Raw genomic sequence first — 18,591 nt, 5'->3', positions numbered from 1 at the left:
ATTGCTGTTTTTTCCTCAATGCCCCTTATCTGTGACGAACGTGGTCACCAATCAGAGTGTGTATTCCCATTGAGTCTTAGTCTTAGAAGGGGGTTTGCCCTAAGGGGACCTGACCACTTGGCTTGGTGTCTCCTGGGCAAGCAACTTGCTTGTTCTTGTAGTAATCAGTTGGACTGCCTGTATTGTTTTGTATGTTTCCTGTCAGTCTTTCTTTTAAGAAGTATCTTCTGTTCTTCTAGCTGCTCCAGGCTGGTCTGCTTATCCTTTCAAGTGGGAATTTTCCACCTCAGAAGATTCTGAATGAGGTTCAGGATTCTAATAGTGAAAATATTTTAAGCAATTAAAATAAATGCCTTGTCACAGGCCAGGCTCAGTCCATGTCACAAACATTGTGAACATATAACTTTAATATTCTTTCTATACATGCTGTATTATAAGTAATCAGTGTGTCAGAAAACTATGTGAACCTGTTATCAGTTCCTCTTGCCAGCAAATGCAAGGTAGGTCTTGGGTTGAAATTTTGTTAAGACCTTATCTGTGTCCTACAATTAGTTTTTTTTTTACGTATATTGAAACACTGTTCTTCTTGAATCCTTATAAGAGAAAATATGTAGAACAAAATTTCAAATTCTCATGGAATCCAGATTTTCTGGAGACACGAAGGCGAGATAAACTCCTGAAACTATTGTCCTGAGATTATCTTTAAACTTTAAACCAAAAATTTCCCCTTAGGTCTTCTTAAAACCAAACAACACATTAACTTAACTAACAAAAAATATCTGCCTTTTTATTATTGCGCTCTTTTAAGATCTATGTATATGAGATCAAACTGGCAGCAGCAACTGCAAAGATTAGATAGGAAAGTTAGGGGGGAGTGAGTTTACATTAGGAGAGGAGCAACTCAGAAAAGGAGGCCGAGAATGGTTTCATAACTGGAACAATATAAACAAAATCACTAAATGGTACATGTAGAAAGTGTTGAATTGGTGTATGTTCTGCCTTGTATATTCTCAACAAAAATAAAATAAATTCTTTTAAAAAGAGATTGTTCTTCACCGAGGAGCCATCAAGGCAAGCAATCAAGTCCCTGCAGTACAAACCCCCTCCAAGACTGAAACGCAAAGGGAAGACATGAGCAGGCATACAAGGTTGCTGGTGAGTGGCAGAAGGGGAAAGGCAGCAATGAAGAAATGGGCTAAGTTCGACCACATTCCATAGACTCCCATAGACCTGGAGATGAGAGAGAGAAGAGGAAGGGCTGGGTGATCCAAAGTGTGGTGAGACCTTGGGACTCCTGAGCCCATGGACAAGGACATAGCCATGGAGGGCTAGAGCTGAGAGTGAAGCATCCAGCTGATATGAACTGAGGGGAAATGTACAAGAACACCCAAACTTGTAGATAATACCCCTTTGACCTTAGCCTTGATGGCTTGATGATCAGAACTCAACTACAGGAAGATAAAAAAACAGTTTTTGATAAAGGAAACAAGTATAAATTGCTACAATTTGATGAACTTGACCTATACTTATGGATGTTATAGCTCAAAATACCAACTGAGAGGGAAGGAGTCTCTACATCAAGTATCAACCTATCCACTCTGTATACAGAGTTGATAGGGATGGGCAACTTAGACATCGGCTGCCTAAAATGAGGGGACAATAAAGACATGAAGTGACTGGCTTACAAGTTTGCAAAAGGGAGTTTCGTTTAAGAGTGTGTGGGGGTAGATAGAGTCCCCACTGAGTAGTTTTCATCAGGATGAGTTTGGTGAAAGGAAATGGGGATAAGATTCTTATGATTCAATAGTCAATAATTGTTATCATGACTAATTGCGGCTGTCACATCTGTAAAGGTAGAAGTTTTGTAACAAAAAAAGGGGAATAGTTATTCTTACAGTGCAGGAGCAGAGGACCCTAGGATCATCAAGGGAGAAGAGCATGAGCGGAATGTGGGACCCTATCCAGAGAGGCAGCGACACTAGTGATGGAGGCAGAGATGAAGACTGAAGAGAGAGAGCAGCCAAGAACTCTAGACTCATGGAAAGAGAAAGGCTGTGTGCTGACAGCCAAGAGGCAGCCTTACAGAATGTGCCCTTTGGTTGTTTAAATGATTATATATTCCTAAGTGTTTTGTGTACATCTCCCACCCAACACCCCCCCAAAAAAAAAAAAAATACCAGAGGGAATAGAAGCAAATACTGTTGAATGATGATGCACAGAGATTGTAATCATTGCAATGAAAAGATGAGTGTAAAACTGATGTTCTCCCATGTAAACTGTCACTCAATTGACAATAAAAACTTTTAAAAAGAATAAATATGAATAATCACTCGCACTGTTAAAAAAAAAGAGAGAGATTGTTCTTTATTTCTTTTTAATACATTTTATAAATCTCATCAACTATAAATTACAGGAATAACTCAGCAATTTGGGGCTTTGGTTCCAGACCACTACAATAAAGCTAGTCACATGGATATTTTGGTTTCTCAGTCCATATAAAAGTGATGTTTAAACTATCCTGTAATCTACTAAGTATGCCATAGCATGATGAAAAGGTTTGAAATAGTGTGAGAATGACCACCCTGTGGCTCACAGACACAAAGTGAGCACATGGTGTTAGAAAAATGGCACCAGCAGACTTGCTCAAAACTAGGTTGCCACAAATTTTCCATTTGTGAAACATGTATATGTGCTAAGTGCAATAAAATGAGGTCTGCCTGTATATCACTGCAAGGTTAGTGTCTTTTACCTTTCTCTGCTCAGTATAGCTTATACTGTATTAAAATCTCCCACTATGATTGTAGATTTGTCTGTTTCTTTCTTCAATTCTAGCAGGATTTGCTTTATACATCATGGGGCTCTTTCACTGGGAGCATAGATATTTATTATGGTTATGTCATGTTGTTCAGTTGACCCTTTAATCCTGAGATAGTGTCCTTCTTTACCTCTTATGCCTTAAAGTTTATTGTATCAGAGATTAGTATTGCTACTCCTGCTCTTTTTTTTGTTTTGTTTTTTGTTTTGAAATTAGCTTAGTATATTTTTTTCCATCCTTTAACTTAGTATAGATTATTCTGATAGGTGGACCCTAGGCTCTTTACTACAGTGATGTTTAATTTTCTCTTTTCTTCCTTATGTTTTTATTTATCGCTGGGTGGTGCAAACAGTTAACATACTCAGCTAGAAATCTAAGTGAAAGGTCAGAGATTTGAGTCCATCCAGAGGCATCTCGGAAGAAAAGCTTGGTATTCTACTTGTGAAAAATCAGCCACTGAAAGCTTGATGTAGCACAGTTCTACTCTGACACACATGGGGTAGCTGTGAATTAGAATCTGCGACAACTTTTTTGTTTGTTTGTTTTTTTTCACTATGTGCAAGGCACTGGGATACAATGATAAACATGACAGATCTCATCTCTGTCAATGAGAAAAGGGTGTTACCTGTGGAACTACAGTGACGTGGGATGGAGATAATGATAGAAAAGGGAAGAAGGAATCCAGCCTGGTAAGGGTATCAGGAAGGAACCCTGAGATTGTCAGAATAATTCGTCATGTTAGGGGGTTCCTGAACCAAGGAAAAGCTTGTATAAATATATGAAGGGACTTCAAAACCCCATTGCCTTTTGATTCTATTTTTCCATGAACTTTTTGAAGCCCCCTTGTATAAACCCAGGGACATTGTAGTTTTTATTGTGCCTTTGATACATGCTAAATGATTGTGCTTCCTCTTGTATTCATTCCACATAGTTTGTTGAGTGCTACTTAAAAGTGTGAAGTACAATGTCATTGACTTGGGTGTACAGAGATAGGCTAAGCGAGAGTTCCCTAAAGAGGCTGGAGTCCTCCCCAGGATCTAGCACAGGACCTACATTGTGCCTGCCATAAATATTTAGGGAAAGAATGAGTGAGCCCAAGATTGAAATAAAACGTATACATAGTTAAAAGAATGAAGTAGAATGGCCATGCACAGAGTAGCCCAAAGAGTCTGCATTTGTCACACCAGGAGCATCAGGGGCCCATTAGCATGAGCCTGAAGGGCCTGAGGACCTGGGTATGAAATTTAATCTATGATGCAAGACCATTCTAGGGCCCACAGTTTTTTGGTGTTTTTTTTTTAATGTTCAAACACATTTATTTCCTCAGTAACTTTGTGGTTGCTGTAACAGGGGATCATTTAGACAAAAAAAAAAAAAAAAATCAAGATTAATGAAAAATTGTAGTATACATGTACTTATCTCTAAAAAAATCTTATTTACAAGTTGAGGAACCAAGGTGTGCTTTTCGTTAATGTATGGGCTTTAGAACAACATTGTGTAACATTATCCTAATAAAGATGGATTTCCTAATAGCTCAAGTAGCCAATGAAATATTCAGAAATATCATTTTCTTTTTTTCTTCAATCATGTTCAGAAAATCTAATGTGCTTACTTGCATGCTGAGTCTTTGCCAGTCGAATCTTTTCAGCTTTGGTGACTAACTTTTTAGGGCCTCTTTTCTCTTCTCGAGGCTGATTCAGTTTGGCTGTCTGTCTACCAAAATCTTCTGCAAGGACCTCGAGTTTCCAGTTGTGTTGCTTTTGAATTTCTGGGCCTGCTGCATCTGTCACTGCTTGAGCAGCTTCGGGAGTCTTAAATCTTGCACGGCATTCTGTAGCTCCTTCTAGCAAGTCAACATAGACAACTTCTGAGATCGCTGCCAAAGTATCCTTCAAATCTGCATTTTTGTTGTTGTTAAAGTGCCCTCAAGTTGGTTCTGACTCACAGTGACCTTTCATAAGATTTCTGAGATGCAGCTAGTGAGTTTGAACCATTGACTTTGCAGTTAGCAGTACAGTGCTTATCCTACACCACCATACCAGGACTCCAAAATCTGCATTAGCGTAAGTATTCCATTATAGAGCAGAGTGTACAAATACTGTGCAGTCTCACTCTTCCCTGCAAAAGAGTTCCAAGTATTGTGGTATCAAACAAGGAAAAATGTTTTAAAAAACTGGAAAAGGTAGGTGTGTTCTTGTGGTTGTTATTTGCTGTCAAGTTAATTCTGACTCATGGCAGCCCCATGTGTTAGGGCCCACAGTCTTAGAGAGCTGTAGTTCAAGAACACTAGGGGAAGTGGGGAGAGATAGGAACATCATGGAGGAAAGGAATGTTGCCATGGTAACCCCACCTGTGCCTTCCTACAGCTCCCCCAGTTCTTCATGGGCGGCCACCTGTCCCCATGGCCCATATACGCCAGTGGCCAGGCCATTCTGTTTAACCGAAAGCCCTGTTCAGAGGGCTACCGGAAGCGAGCAAGGTAAGCCAGGGCCAGCCTGATGGTGGGCGGGGCATCAGGCTGGGAGACATGGCAGGGGTGTAGGCAGCACTGAACCCAGAGAGCAAGGACCCTGCAGGGTGCTCATCTGAGCACAGCATACTCCCTGCAGTAGCTCGGAGAAGCAGTCCTTGGGCATTGCCAAGCCAAGGTACCTGGAGCAGCTGGAAAACTACCTGCGCAAGGAGCTCCTCCTATTGGACCTGGGCACGGATTCAGCCCAGGAGTTGAGGCTGCAGGTCAGAAATAAACCATGGCAAGGTTGGGGAGGGGTGGAAGGAGACCTCACTTGCCAGGACTAGACATTCCAGACCCTTCAGAGAGATCAGCCTCTCCCAACACTTTTGGGATCTCCTTCCCAGAAAAAGAAGAAGAATGTCCTGGGATTAAGTTAGTGAGCAGGAACAAAAACTCTCCTGAGGCTTGTTGCCCCACCTGAGTCAAGTAGACTGAATGCTGTCTCCAGTCTATCCAGCTCTCTATCCGGAGCCCCCCAGCAGCCTGAACACTGGCATTTGGGCAAGCCCAGAGTGTGCACCTTCCCTGCTGAAGACAGCCCCAAGCTCAAGGAGCCTATCCAGACATATAGAGACAGAAAGAAATCTCGATCCCGCCTCAGTTCTGGTACATATTAGGGAGGGAATCACCAAAATTCATTGCTCCAACAGGGACAACCACGACAGGGACTCTCTAACTTCTGACTTACTCACTGACTGAAGCATTTGTTGACAACTGACTATATGCCAGGTGCTGGGCTGGGGCTTTACATGATCTGACAAGCAGAAGGTACCTCTCCAATTAGGAAGTAAAAGCTTGGAAAAGGCCTATAGCTATGAAGTAGTGGGTCTGGGATTCAGACTTGGGTCTGATTCCCAAACCTGTGCTTATCCCAGTCAGCAGTGCTGTCTCTAAATGCTTCCCATAGGTCCAACAGGACCGGAAGCCATACTCCTACTTGGTGATTAGATACTATGTTAGAACCTTCCATCTCCTCTGCCCCCACAGGACTCTAAGATGGGAGGTGTACAGGTTAGAGGCCAATTGAGGCATAGGGCCTGGAAGACAGGCTGGCTGCTTAGTGAAGGGCTAGGGCACAGAAGGAGAAGTCCTGGGCCAGGGTGATTTACCAGGCCTCCGAGACAGCATCCAGAGAAGACTCCAGAGAGCAGCCAAGAGGCCAGAGCTGCCCCACACTCCCTGGTACTGCGAGAGACCAGAGTGGAGCTCAAGGCATTTACCTGAATGTGGGCCACCTGACGGCCTCTGCTGGGCTATTTCTAGGTCAAATAAAGGAAGATACAAGGACCTACTAAGAGTAGCAGCTATGGGTCAGAAGGTGACAGGTTTCCTTTCCTTGCCAGCCTTACAGAGAGATCTTTGAGTTCTTCATAGAGGACTTCAAAACGTACAAGCCATTGCTGTCCTCCATTAAGAATGCGTATGAAGTGATGCTGGGTAAGATGGTAACTCCCCGACTTCAGCTTTCCCACCTGAGTCAGATGGAGTGGATGCTGTCTCCAATCTGGAAGGGACAGAGAGAATCCTGTTCTTTCCCTCTGTGGCTACGAAATAGGGCTGGGGTAGGTACTTACTAACTAGACCTTGAGGTTCCCAAGCTCCACTCAGCAATTTGCTTACACTACTCTGTGAGAGAGCACTCCAGGACAGGGACCACCTCCCACCTCCCTTGGGAAGCAGAAGGGGAAGTATCTCTAGGAACTAGAGGGACTTTCATGTTGAGGCTGAATCCCAGGAGAGTGACTTGCTCTGGGAAGTGAGGAGGCCAGGTTCCAGAGATGCAGGACATGGTAAGACTGAAGGACTAAAGGCTGTTGGGGAAAAAGGCATGGGAAAAGACCTCATCTGGAGACAGCCCATAAGTTTTTTTTCTTAAACTTTTTATGGCAGAAAGGCTATTAGCAGGGGCCATGGCTTCAAAGTATGCAATCAAAGTATACAAAGACTCCTAGAGTTGGAAAAGGACATGGTCACCCATGATCTTAGGATCTGTGTTTCCTAGTCATTTGTTCTTTATGGCCCAAAAGGACCCTCTTACTGCTCCTACTTAGCCCAACAGAGGGAGACGATTCGAGCCCTAGAGCCCCTAAAGGCCAAGCTCGTCACTGTGAATGAGGACTGTAACGAGAGGATCCTGGCCATGCGGGCTGAAGAGAGATATGAAATTTCCATGCTCAAGAAGGAGAAGATGAATTTGCTAAAACTCATTGACAAGAAGAATGAGGAGAAGATCTCATTGCAAAGCGAGGTGAATAGGGTGCCAATAAACAACTCCCTGAATTCCTGCTCTACCCCTACCCCAGAGGTCACCTTGAGGTCTTGGACACTGAAGTTGACCCCTTAATTCCCTCTTCCTTTCTGCCTAGAGTGACATTCTAGGCCATACCCACCTCAAAGGTTCCACCATCACATTCTACCCTTCTGCTTGCCTGGAAACTAGCTGCATGTGACCCTGAGTGCCGGGAGAGTCATGCTTCTTGGCTTCCAGGCTTTCTGGAAGATTAGCACTTTTCTGGATTCTCAGGGATGGCCAAACTTTTCTCCATCTCTCCTGTTTCTAAGCCCTGATAGGGCCACCCAGCATCCATCGCATTCCCCTGTAGTAACTAGCTGCCTACAAGGGTCCAGAGACAGCCCCTGATCACAATCACCTTTCCACAGGTGACCAAACTGAGGAAGAACTTGGCTGAGGAATATCTGCACTACCTTAGTGAACGAGATGCCCGCAAGATCCTCCTTGCAGACCTGAATGAGCTACGCTATCAGCGAGAGGACATGTCACTAGCCCAGTCTCCAGGTCAGCCCGAGGTGGACTTCTCCCCCAAGGCAATGCTGGAGAGGAATCCAACTGTCTCCCAACTCATTCTCATTTATTCAGTTCTAATAGCTGTCCATCCCATGTCCATTCATAATGGGGCTATGGGTCTTCTGACTGGACTGAGAATCCTCAGTAGAAATACTGTTGGCAGCTGAGGTAGCCTAGACTTCCTGTGTAGTGGACAGGTATGGTACCCTAGGTTCTGAAGCCCCAGGGTGGTAGCACTGTAGACAAGACCCATGGGGCTCCAGACAGAGAGAGCAGGAGGACATCTGGGGCACATGTTGGGGAACACTCTAGCCCTGTCCGGGATGTAGGGTGACATAGGCTGGTGGGCCCCTTGACAGGGATCTGGGGGGAGGACCCCGTGAAGTTAACAGTGGCTCTGAAGATGACCCGGCAAGACCTGACACGCATGCAGATGGAGCTTAATACTATGAAGGCCAATTTTGGAGATGTGGTACCCAGGAGGGACTTTGAAATGCAGGAGAAGACCAACAAGGATCTACAGGAGCAGGTGCTGGTGGGCAGGCAGGGTAGGGTAGGTTGGTAGCAAGGTAGGGTGGCCAGGTTGGTAGCAAAGACCAATCACCTTGCCCACAGCTGGACAGCCTGAAAGCTGACTATGATGAAGTTCGCAAAGAGCATGAGATACTGCTGCAGCTGCACATGAGCACAGTGAAGGAGCGAGACCAATTCTCTGCTGAGCTCCAGGAGATTCAGCGTACCTCTACACCACGGCCCGACTGGACTAAGTGCAATGGTAATGATGGTTGGTGGGGCCCCAGGGACTGCCCCGTTGCCTCATTTGGATTCCAGCTTCCTCTCCACACCTGCAGATGTGGTGGCTGGGGGTGCAGAGCGCTGGCAAATGCTGGCTGAGGGCAAGAATAGTGACCAGCTGGTGGATGTGCTCCTGGAGGAGATTGGTGCGGGGCTTCTTCGGGAGAAAGACTTCTTCCCTGGTCTGGTAAGAGAGTCTCTGGGCTGCGAAAGCTTGAGGTCAGAATGAGCAAGGCCTTGCTGCTAAGGCTTGGAGTTCTGAAGGAACCATGTGGGGCCCTGACTGCTGGGGAATGGGACCACAGATGGGCTCAGAGACTAGCTGACACTCTCCCTTTCAGGGTTATGGGGAAAGCATCCCCCCTTTCCTTCGGTTCGATGGCACTGTGGAGAACAAGAAGCCAACGAAGAAGGAGGTGGTGAACCTCCTCAAAGATGCTTGGAAGGAACGTCTTGCTGAGGAGCAGGTCAGGCCTCACTAGGCCCTTTGGCCTATCTTGGCCACCAGACTCTTCTGGGGAGTACCCTCTAGGTGCTAGGGAGCAGTAAGGAGGGCCAATCAGCCCTGAAACAGGCAAACCAAACAGTCTTCCCTTCACTGTACAGAAAGAGAAGTTCTCAGATTTCTTCTTCAATTTCCTGGAACGTCGCTTTGGGCCTAGTGAAGCTATGGCCTGGGCCTACACTATTTTTGAAAACATCAAGTTCTTCCACTCCAATGATGTCATGAGTCAATTTTATGCAGTCTTAATGGGAAAGGTGAGCTTGGACCTGGGCTCCCAGCTACTTCTGTCAGGAAGCCTAAGAGGGGCCTTCATCCCCAGCATAGCACAGCTCTGTGGCCCCCTGTCTAGGAAGCAGCCCATTAGTGAAGGCTTTCCTCCCTGTAGATGAAGGAGAGTGTGTACATCTATCAGAAGGAGACAATAGCACAACTGCTGAAGGAGATGACGAGTGCCGATAGTCAGAAGGAGGGATTCCTGTCCATGGAGCATTTCAGGTGAGAGCAGGTCACCCGACATGATGTGTGAGGGAAAGGAGCCTGGTGGGAAGGACCACAGACTTAGCACTTAATGTCTGGAGCGCTGGCAGGACTAGCAGTGGAGGGAGTAGTGCGCAGGCATGCCTCAACCAGGTCCATTGGGCTTCATGTACTTTCACAGCTCCATCCTCCGAAGTATCTTCCCCCTCAAGAAGGAAGAGCAAATTCAGGAGCTGATGGAGGCAGGGGGCTGGCACTCAAGCAGCAGCAATGCAGACCTGTTCAACTACCACTCACTGTTTATGGAGGTGGGTAGGTGGGTAGGTCCAGAAACGAGTGGCCCCAAGCCTTAGCCTCAGCCAGACCCTGACCAGTATGCCCTCACTCTACCTTATGGCTCCTTCTAGGATGATGAGGGCCAGAGTGAGCCCTTTGTTCGGAAGGTATGGGAACAATATGTGGATGAGAAGGAAGCGTATTTGCAAGAACTAAAGCAGGAGCTGGGCCAGGAACTGTGAGTTACCCTGGGGTTCTCAGGCCCACTCAGCTGCAGGCAAGGTCACATCCCTGGGTCTCCCTGTGCACTGTGCAAGCAGCTGAGCACTATAAGCTCAGCAGAACAGACACTCAAGGGCCTGGGAGTACAGAAGAGGTCAAGGTCGGTTTCTCTTTCCTTGTGGGGCAGTTATGAGATAACCCCAGGCAAGCTGCAGAAAGCGCTGATGAACATCGACCCCAGTCTGGACACTCAGACCCTGAACACCTATATGAGCCAGGCCTTCCAGGTCCCAGTAACAGACCTCCCAGAGGAGGGCAATGAGGAGAAGGAAGAGGGCCTTAAGACACATCTTCAGATTGTTATGGACCGGCTTCAGGTGGCTGACATCAGGCGTGTGGGGCCTCGAGGTGAGCTGGAGCTTGCAAGCTAGGACCACTAGGACTGGTCTCAACACTACAGCTCTGCTAGTCAATTTGATGCAGTATAAAATTGTTACTTGTTGGAATCTTTGCTATTTTCCTGACTCTGCTGGGTAGTGGCAAGTGGCAGGGGCAGAGACGAAGCTGCAAAACACAGCAGATTCTGTTTGTGACACTTTATTGAGGCTGAGGACATATGGGTGAGGGAGGAAGGAGATCTGGAGGAGTATATGGGGTCAAGAGATCCCAGGCATGAGCCAGGCCAGTGTTGAGGCCTGGCCTCTACTGGGTGGGGAATACAGAGTTACCACTGAAGGCACATGGGATGAGCAGCTGTCTGTACTCCAGGGGCAGGTACCGCTCCACAAGCACATGCAGTGAGACCTGGTCGGTGACTAGGCCCTGCCTGCAGCAAATAGGGGAAAGAATTGACAGAATCAGAACCAGCACTTTGTGCAGTGGGGCTGCCCTGCCAACCCAGCATTGCCCTACCCACTCACCGCCGCATCAGTAGCTCTAGGTCTTCTGGCCTCACTGTCTTGCGGCCTGCATGGGCCGCAAATACCTCCAGATCACTGTAGAGATGCTGGAAATACTTGTCCAGGCTGCCAACAAGGTAGGGGGGTGGGAACAGATTAAATGGCCTGTTGGAGATCTGAGGGGCTCTACCCAACCCTAAGTGTCAAGGACTCACCACTTCTCCACCATTTCAAGAGCCTCCTTCTCCATAGGCATTTTAGCAAAGAAGCTGAAGAGTTTTGTATAGTGGCTTAGTCCAGCCTTGTAGGGATCTTGACGGGGCCTGGGGCCAGTAGTTCGGGGTCTTGGGGGAACACTAGCTGATGGAGGCACCAGAGGCTCTGAACACAATCTGCAGGCAGGAGTGGTCAGAGGTGGCTTAACTGCTGTCTAAAGAGGTCCCTATTTAAGGGTAAGACATACTGACTGCCATTGAGACTGGGGCCCATGGACTTGTTGGCTGGCCTAGCCCAGCAGCTAACTGGGGATGGTGGAGATAGGAGCTCACAGAGGCCTGGTCCTTCCCTAGAGTCCTGCTCCTCCACAGCCTGGAACTAGCATTCCAGTCTAGCCTAGCCTCCTCACATAAACTAGTACTTGCTTGGGCCCTTGACCTTCAGGCTTCAACATTCCTGCCTCATTGCTGCCTGTCCCAATTCTGTTAACCCTCCTTCAGAAAGTCTTCCCCCCTTTACCAGTTCCTGTCTCAGGAGGCAGGCACCAGGGTGACAGATGTCCTCTAGCTGAGCCCCTCCCAGCCCAGTATAGGCTCCTCTTCTGGGAAAAGGGATGGTCCAGTAGTGTCCAATGCCAGTCTCTTGCCTACCCTCTTCTCAAGTGAAACAGGGACTTACTTTGGGAATTGAGTCTTACTTTGCAGCGTTGGGTGATGAGACTGGCTCAGGAAACTGATGAAGTCGCCTGACCTGGGGAGACTCAGAGGTACTGGAGGCCAACCGTGGACTTGCTGCAGTGGAGGGAAGATCACAGGGGGCTTGACCCTGACCATCTCACCCAGCCCTGCAGGGCCCCAGCCCCACTGTCCTATTCTTCAAGGTCTTACTGAACTCTAACCAGCCAGGTAAAGGTCCTTCAGCATCTTCCCTGCTTCCTAACACCAAACCGCAGTGCCCAGAAATGAATCCCAGGCAAGCCCCTCCTTCAAGACCAGGGCCTGAACACAACTGTTAGCACTCACCCTGCACTGGGCCCCTTACCTATCTCACTGGAAGAATCCTTGTCCCCTGAAGATCCTTCTGGCTCCTCAGCCTCAGCAGCCCCAGGGAATCTGTCTGTTTCTGTCACCTCCGAGTGCCCCTCAGACTCTTCAGCCCCAGATCTCTGAGCTCCTGTTACCTCCATTGCTTCACTCACACTCACATCTTCTTCTTCTGTCCTTTCCTCTGCTTGCTCATTAACTCTATCCCCTAAGGGTTCTACCTCTTCTTCTTCAGAGATATCACCACTACTAGTGCTTTGGAAGCCCACAGCAAGAGTCTGGGCTTCCTCTGACCTTCCTGCCAGAAGCTGGGTTGGTTTTCCAGGACCTGAATGAAGGGAACAGATACAGGCTGAAGAAGCAGTAGGCCAAGGTTGTAGCTCTGAGAAGGGTAAAGATGGAAATAGCAAAACCAGTAGAAAACATTTGTTCAATTCACACCAAAAAGTTAAACAACAGAACACCCAGTGCAGCCCACCTAGAAGAGAGGCCAGTGGCAGACCCAGAACACTGGAGTGGAGTCTCCTGACCCAACCCAGGCTGCTTTTGACTAGACGAGGGACCCATAGCTGGAAGGCTCTGGAGGCACACATAAGGGCCTGAGAAGGGAAAACCAACTCTGCCAACTCTGGCCCAGGCTAAGCTTGGTTCGAAGCTACCTGACCCATAATACTCACGGTTGTTCTGTAGCCCAGGCCCACTCCATGTCCTGCGACTGGCAGCCCTCTCAGTATCTGCTGCCTCAGGGTAAGAGGGACAGGGCATGGAGTGGCGTCCACTGCGGAAGTGGCCAACCAAGGGTGGGGAGAAGGGCTGGGTTTCTTCCAGCACAGCGTCCTTTGGCACAGTAGTAACATGGGTTCTGTGGCTGTCACCTGGGGATCAAGAACCAGCTGGCAATCAGTGTATTCCAGGCCTACCTACTACTACCCAGTCACCAGAGCCTGGGCAGCTGGCACCATGAGTCTGCTCCCAGCAAATAGGAAGAAGATACCTAGTACATAGGCCTGGCCTACCCTGAGCCTCATCTGACTTCCCCTATCCATCTTCTTCGTCCCTGCACATTAGCCTGGCACTCCCTGTTCTCCCCTCTGTGCCTCACACAAACTGCTGACCCAGGCCTCCACTCCTCTTTGCTTCCTCTGCCTAGAACTGTCCTCTTACTATGGTGATCACTGACTTGTCTTCTAGAATTGGCCTCAGGCCAGTTCTCACTGCACAGCTAATCCTGAAACCTGGCCCCTTTCAACCTCTCAGCCCAGAAGCTCCAGAATATGGGGATCCTGAGACACACTAAAGGACTAAGACTGGGTCCCAACAAGGCAAGGGGACCCAGTGTGAAGAAAACATTAGTTCCTCAAAGATCTACTGGGCCAGACACTCACAGTCCTTGAGCCACAAGAGGAAAGGAGACCATGGATTTAGCACATCTCTTATCTGTCTTTGTGGGAGAGCTTTCCCCACAGGTCTGGGAATGGGGGTGGCATTCATCCTCACCTGGGGAGACCAAGGCCATGGAAGTATCTCGCAAATCCCGCAAGAAGGCTCCCACATCTACAGCTCGGCGGATGGGAGGTTTTCGGGCCAGACCTGGCCTAGGCACTGACTGTGACTGGCAAGGTGTGGTAAATGTCAGGTTGAGGGAGCTGCTAGAGGGGAGGGAAGCATAAAGACAGGTACTTGAGGCCCAGTTTCCCCAGGGGATCCTCCATCTGCCCTGAGATTCTTGTCTCTTAGACCAGTCACCATGCAGGTGGCTAAAACTGTCAATGGGGATTATGGCCAGTTCCACCATAGTAAGCTCTCTCCCCAATCCTCTCCACCAATCCCCTGAACAAGGCAACTGCACCTGGTGTGGGGGGAAGCATCGATATTCCCATGAGGCTCTGTCAGTACCCGGCAAGAGAATGAGAAACAAGAATCTATGGTTAGTTACCCAGACCCATGAGAACACCTCCTTAAGCCCCAACAGTCTCTCCAAGGAGCAAGAGGGGCAAGGAGCAGTAACAGGTGGTATTCAGGGCCTTACCTTGGAAGATAGGCAGCCCCTGGTCCACTTCCTGCTGAAACACGGACAGTCTTAGCCTCTTCTTCCTCCGGCCGGGGGCCAACAGACCTGGAGCCAGGGTTGTTGGGGGCTCAGGCTCAGGAAGTTGCAGCTCCCAGCTACAAAGATGAGGTTGATATGAGACAGGCCAGGAAGCCCAATTCTGGCTTTTAGGAACCCTTCCCCAGAACAATCCCCACCCCCCACCCCCCGTCTCCCCGGGCAGAGCTGCCCAATGAGGGAGTTCACTGTGCACCTGCCCTGACTGCTCTCCCGTCTGGAGGGCTGGACCACTTGTTGTGATGGTACTGGTATCACCACTGACTCTGGCATCACAATGGACGATTCTGGGGCTAGAGAAACAGCAAGGAAAGGATGGGGTTGTCAGGGCAGGCTGTCCTGGATACGGGAGAGCACAGGGCTGGCCCTAGCTCTGACCAACAGGCCAGCACACCTGTCAATAGGATGTTCTTCAGCAAGGTCCGGGGTGTCTGCTTCTCCAGGCGCCCACTGGCTTGAACATGGGACCTTCTGTCAACAGTCTATGGATGAAAGCACCAAGCAACCAGTTTGTTCTTTCACCTTGAGATCTCCTCAAGGTGACGCCCTAAAGGACACCCTGAAGGCAGCCAAGGCCTTGCAGTGGTCAGTGAGTTGGACACTTACTCTGGCCCCATGGGAGTGTCGCCTGCCTGTCGACTTTGTTTGGCTGCTCAAAGTCCCGGAGGATGGCTTTTCAAGCAGGGCTCTCTGGGTGCTGCGTAAGAACCAGTGACTCTGAGAAATGTGCAGGGAAGGGGAGCTAGAGGAGGTGGAGACATGCCTTCATCAGGAGCCTGTTTCCTTAGGGCCCAAACCCAAACCAGCTGCTATGGCATCATAGATAGGTGTCACAAAGTAGAACTGAGCTCCTTAGGGTTTTTAAGGCTGTGACCTTTGAGAACAGATTGGCAGTCATTTCTTCCAAGGCGCAACTGGCTTCATACCACCAACCTTTTGGTTAGTCGTTATGTGACGTCAAGTCCATTCTCACTCATAGCAACTCTGTGTAGAGTTTCCAAAGTATGGCTGGTGAGTTTGAACCACTGCCCTTGTTGCTCAAACTGACCTTGCGGTCCAGTGTTTATCCTACAGCTCCACACTTAAGTTTGCTCACTCAGGACTCCTCCCTCAGGACCAGGGCCCAGAAATCATTTGGCTCTTCCATAGCCCATTCCTAGCCCTAAGCCAATAGAGGTGTGGATGAAAGGGAGCCTGAGGCATATGGAAAGAAACAGAGAATCTGATTGATGGACATAGTCACTGTCAGAAAGAAAGGCCAAAGAAAAGAAGGCTTCAACTGACTGCAGAATCCTAGAGGAAAAGTGGGTATCAGTCACACTGACACGAGGCACAATTGGGAGAGTATTTATTCCAGACATTAAAACAACTATCTAAGAAGGATATGTAAGTATTTCTAAACCTTTTCTGTATTTTTCATGGTCTGACAATCTGCAACTCCTAGGTCCTTCCAATCAAGCTCCTTTCAGGTTCCAGAGCCACATAAATGTTCCCAGGGCACAGCTCCTACCTTACCACTTAGTCTAAAATCTGCAACAAACAGCTTTTCATTGCGTATTAAAAATGGAACTGACCCGATCAGGCAGACCCATATGCTCTGCATCATGAGCTCACTAGGGCCCTCACTCACCCACCCATCCACACTCCAACCAAGCTAGACCAGATGCCCTGCTGCCTAGAAAAGTATCAGTCCAGTTTCCGTCTCCAGGCTGTGCCCTCCAGCTCCTTTCCCATATTCCATCTGGGAACTACAGAAACAGTAGGACTGATAGTGTCAGGAAAGGTGGTGACGCCTTGGAAGGCAGAAGCTCAGGGAAGCTAAGCACACTTGAGCTGATTTCGGGGACATGAGCGAGATAACAGGGCAGAGGATCAGATCCTGAACGTCTATCTGTTGCCTCCAGAGGCTGGCCCCTAAGACACGGCCTTAGAGTGGTCCCAAGGCCTGGGTGCTAACCTGCGTCTGGCTAAAGGAGGGGAGCCAGTTCGCAGAGCCTTGGGCTCCGCCCCTCTCCTAGGTTTGTTTTTTCTCTCCAAAGTTAACAGAGGATCCCACCCACAAGTCCCAGGCCAGCGACCGCACCTACCCAGCCCCGGTACTGCGAGGCCGCCGCGGGGTGTGCGGGGCTGCTGAGTCTATCACACGCCGCAGTAGCGTGCGCGTCGTAGGATCGTTGTCTGGGCTATCGGTGTCTGCCATCGCTTCAGCCTTCCTTCAGCTGTCAGCGACAAATCTCACTCTACCGTCCGCCTTCCAGTTCACCGCGTTAGGGCCCTAGCCGCCCGCAACAACACATTCCCGCCAGTCACATTTAAGCCAACTCTCGCGATGCTGCCGCACAGCCTCACGGGAATTGTGGTTCTCGCAGTACAGCCAGACCCCGACGCAGCGAACTCTATGGTGCTCCAGAACTTCGGCTTTGGGTGCGGTTAAAGCGCTCTGGAGGTGCAGTGGTTACGAATCGGCTGCGAACTTCAGGGTCAGCAGTTCGAAACTACCAGCTGTTCCACGGGAGAGCTGCGCCTTTCTGCTCCCGTAAAGATTTACAGCCTCGGAAATCCTGTGCAGGATCGCTATGAGTCGGAACCGACTCCACCATAAATAGAATAAGGCGCTCTGGTAGCGCAGTGGTTACAGAAACAGGCTACTAATCTCACGGTCAGCAATTCAAAACTACCACCAGCTGTTCTGTGGGAGAAAGATGAGGCTTTCTGCTCCAGTAAAGATTTACCTATGCAGGGTCGCTAGGAACTGACTCCACGGCACATGACAATAACAACGTTAATAGAATGGAGTCCTGGTGTGGCACTGTGGGTAAATGCACCAGACTGCTAAGCCCTTTGAACTGCAAGGTTGGCGGTTCAAGCTCACTAGCTGCTCCTTGGAAACCCAATACAGGGTCGCTATGGACCGGACTCGACTGCACTTAACAACAACTTTAATAGAATGGATCCTGGTGTGGCGCTGCAGATAATGCACTGGACCACAAAGTCAGTTTGAACCACAAGGTCAACGATTCAAACCCACCAGCTAGCTACTCCTTGGAAACCTTATACAGGATCGATATGAGTGGGAACTGACTGGATGGCACTTAATAACATTAATAGAATGCTTCTCATTCCCAACTCTTTCCTGGAAAATGAGAAGGACCAGGAAAAATATTTTTTTTTTCTTTATGTGACACAGATTTGCATTTGCAAAGACCACCCTGTCTGTAGGATTTGTATCCATGGAACAAGACCTGGCTGACTGCAGGCTCCGGAGCTGTTTGTGTGATCCAGCACAGATATGATTTCAAAATGTACAGTTTTGAGATAAATTCGAGTTCTCAAAAGTTCTATTAATGCTGGTATCTGTATTTCCATATTTTTTCATCAGTTGGCAGTCCCTCACTTTGTCAACTGAAATCCAACTTGGGGCCTCCTATGGATTTTTTTCCAGCATCTGTTCTTAGGTCAAGTATGAAGTATCAGATAATGGAATGAAACATGGACATATTTTAATTTTTTCTTAAATAAGGCAAAGCAAAAACAAAACAAAACAAAGGATTGCCCCTCAAAATAAAAGAATGCAGAGTAAATGCATGTCAATATCCCTTGTCATTTCACTCTGACCTCTGTTATGTGACTTAATTTGCCAGACCTTTGCAGGCACATCTCCATGATCACCATCAAACACCTAAGTGCGGTTTTTACTTACTTATTAATAAAGACATGAACAGAAGATACAAATATCTTTTCAAAACGGTTTGGGATGTGAGTTCAAGTCTTTGTATGCTCACATAATTAAACTTTATACTTATTACTTGCTTTTTAAAAAACGAGCTAACAACAACAACAACAACAAAAACTGAAGCGAAGTGAGGGAGAAGTGAGAAAGACTGGCAATGGCAGGCTAGGGGGTCTTGCAGATTC

General features: G+C 48.1%; 2 protein-coding genes across 2 annotated transcripts; one reads left to right on the top strand and one right to left on the bottom strand.

The window, feature by feature from the left end:
- The first annotated feature begins 5,193 nt into the window (after positions 1-5,193).
- TSNAXIP1 (translin-associated factor X interacting protein 1) lies at positions 5,194-10,842 on the top strand. Its single transcript, XM_006860333.1, has 14 exons — positions 5,194-5,294; positions 5,425-5,551; positions 6,674-6,767; positions 7,382-7,578; positions 7,992-8,127; positions 8,496-8,665; positions 8,752-8,911; positions 8,988-9,118; positions 9,273-9,398; positions 9,538-9,690; positions 9,822-9,931; positions 10,095-10,221; positions 10,321-10,427; positions 10,599-10,842. The coding sequence occupies exons 1-14, from the start codon at positions 5,197-5,199 to the stop codon at positions 10,840-10,842; spliced, it is 1,980 nt and encodes a 659-aa protein (XP_006860395.1). The 5' UTR covers positions 5,194-5,196.
- A 271-nt stretch (positions 10,843-11,113) lies between these two features.
- CENPT (centromere protein T) lies at positions 11,114-16,876 on the bottom strand. The gene is made up of 13 exons (XM_006860332.1): positions 16,764-16,876; positions 15,283-15,373; positions 15,071-15,158; positions 14,873-14,969; positions 14,599-14,735; positions 14,419-14,455; positions 14,081-14,215; positions 13,247-13,413; positions 12,568-12,897; positions 12,224-12,317; positions 11,526-11,702; positions 11,332-11,436; positions 11,114-11,237 (listed from the first exon to the last, which is right to left on the bottom strand). Exons 1-13 carry the CDS (start codon positions 16,874-16,876, stop codon positions 11,114-11,116), a joined length of 1,695 nt encoding a protein of 564 aa, XP_006860394.1.
- Between the last annotated feature and the right edge of the window lie 1,715 nt (positions 16,877-18,591).

Source organism: Chrysochloris asiatica, unplaced genomic scaffold, assembly GCF_000296735.1.
Source record: "Chrysochloris asiatica unplaced genomic scaffold, ChrAsi1.0 scaffold00037, whole genome shotgun sequence".
Classification (NCBI taxonomy): domain Eukaryota; kingdom Metazoa; phylum Chordata; class Mammalia; order Afrosoricida; family Chrysochloridae; genus Chrysochloris; species Chrysochloris asiatica.
This window is presented reverse-complemented; position numbering and strand designations above follow the sequence as displayed.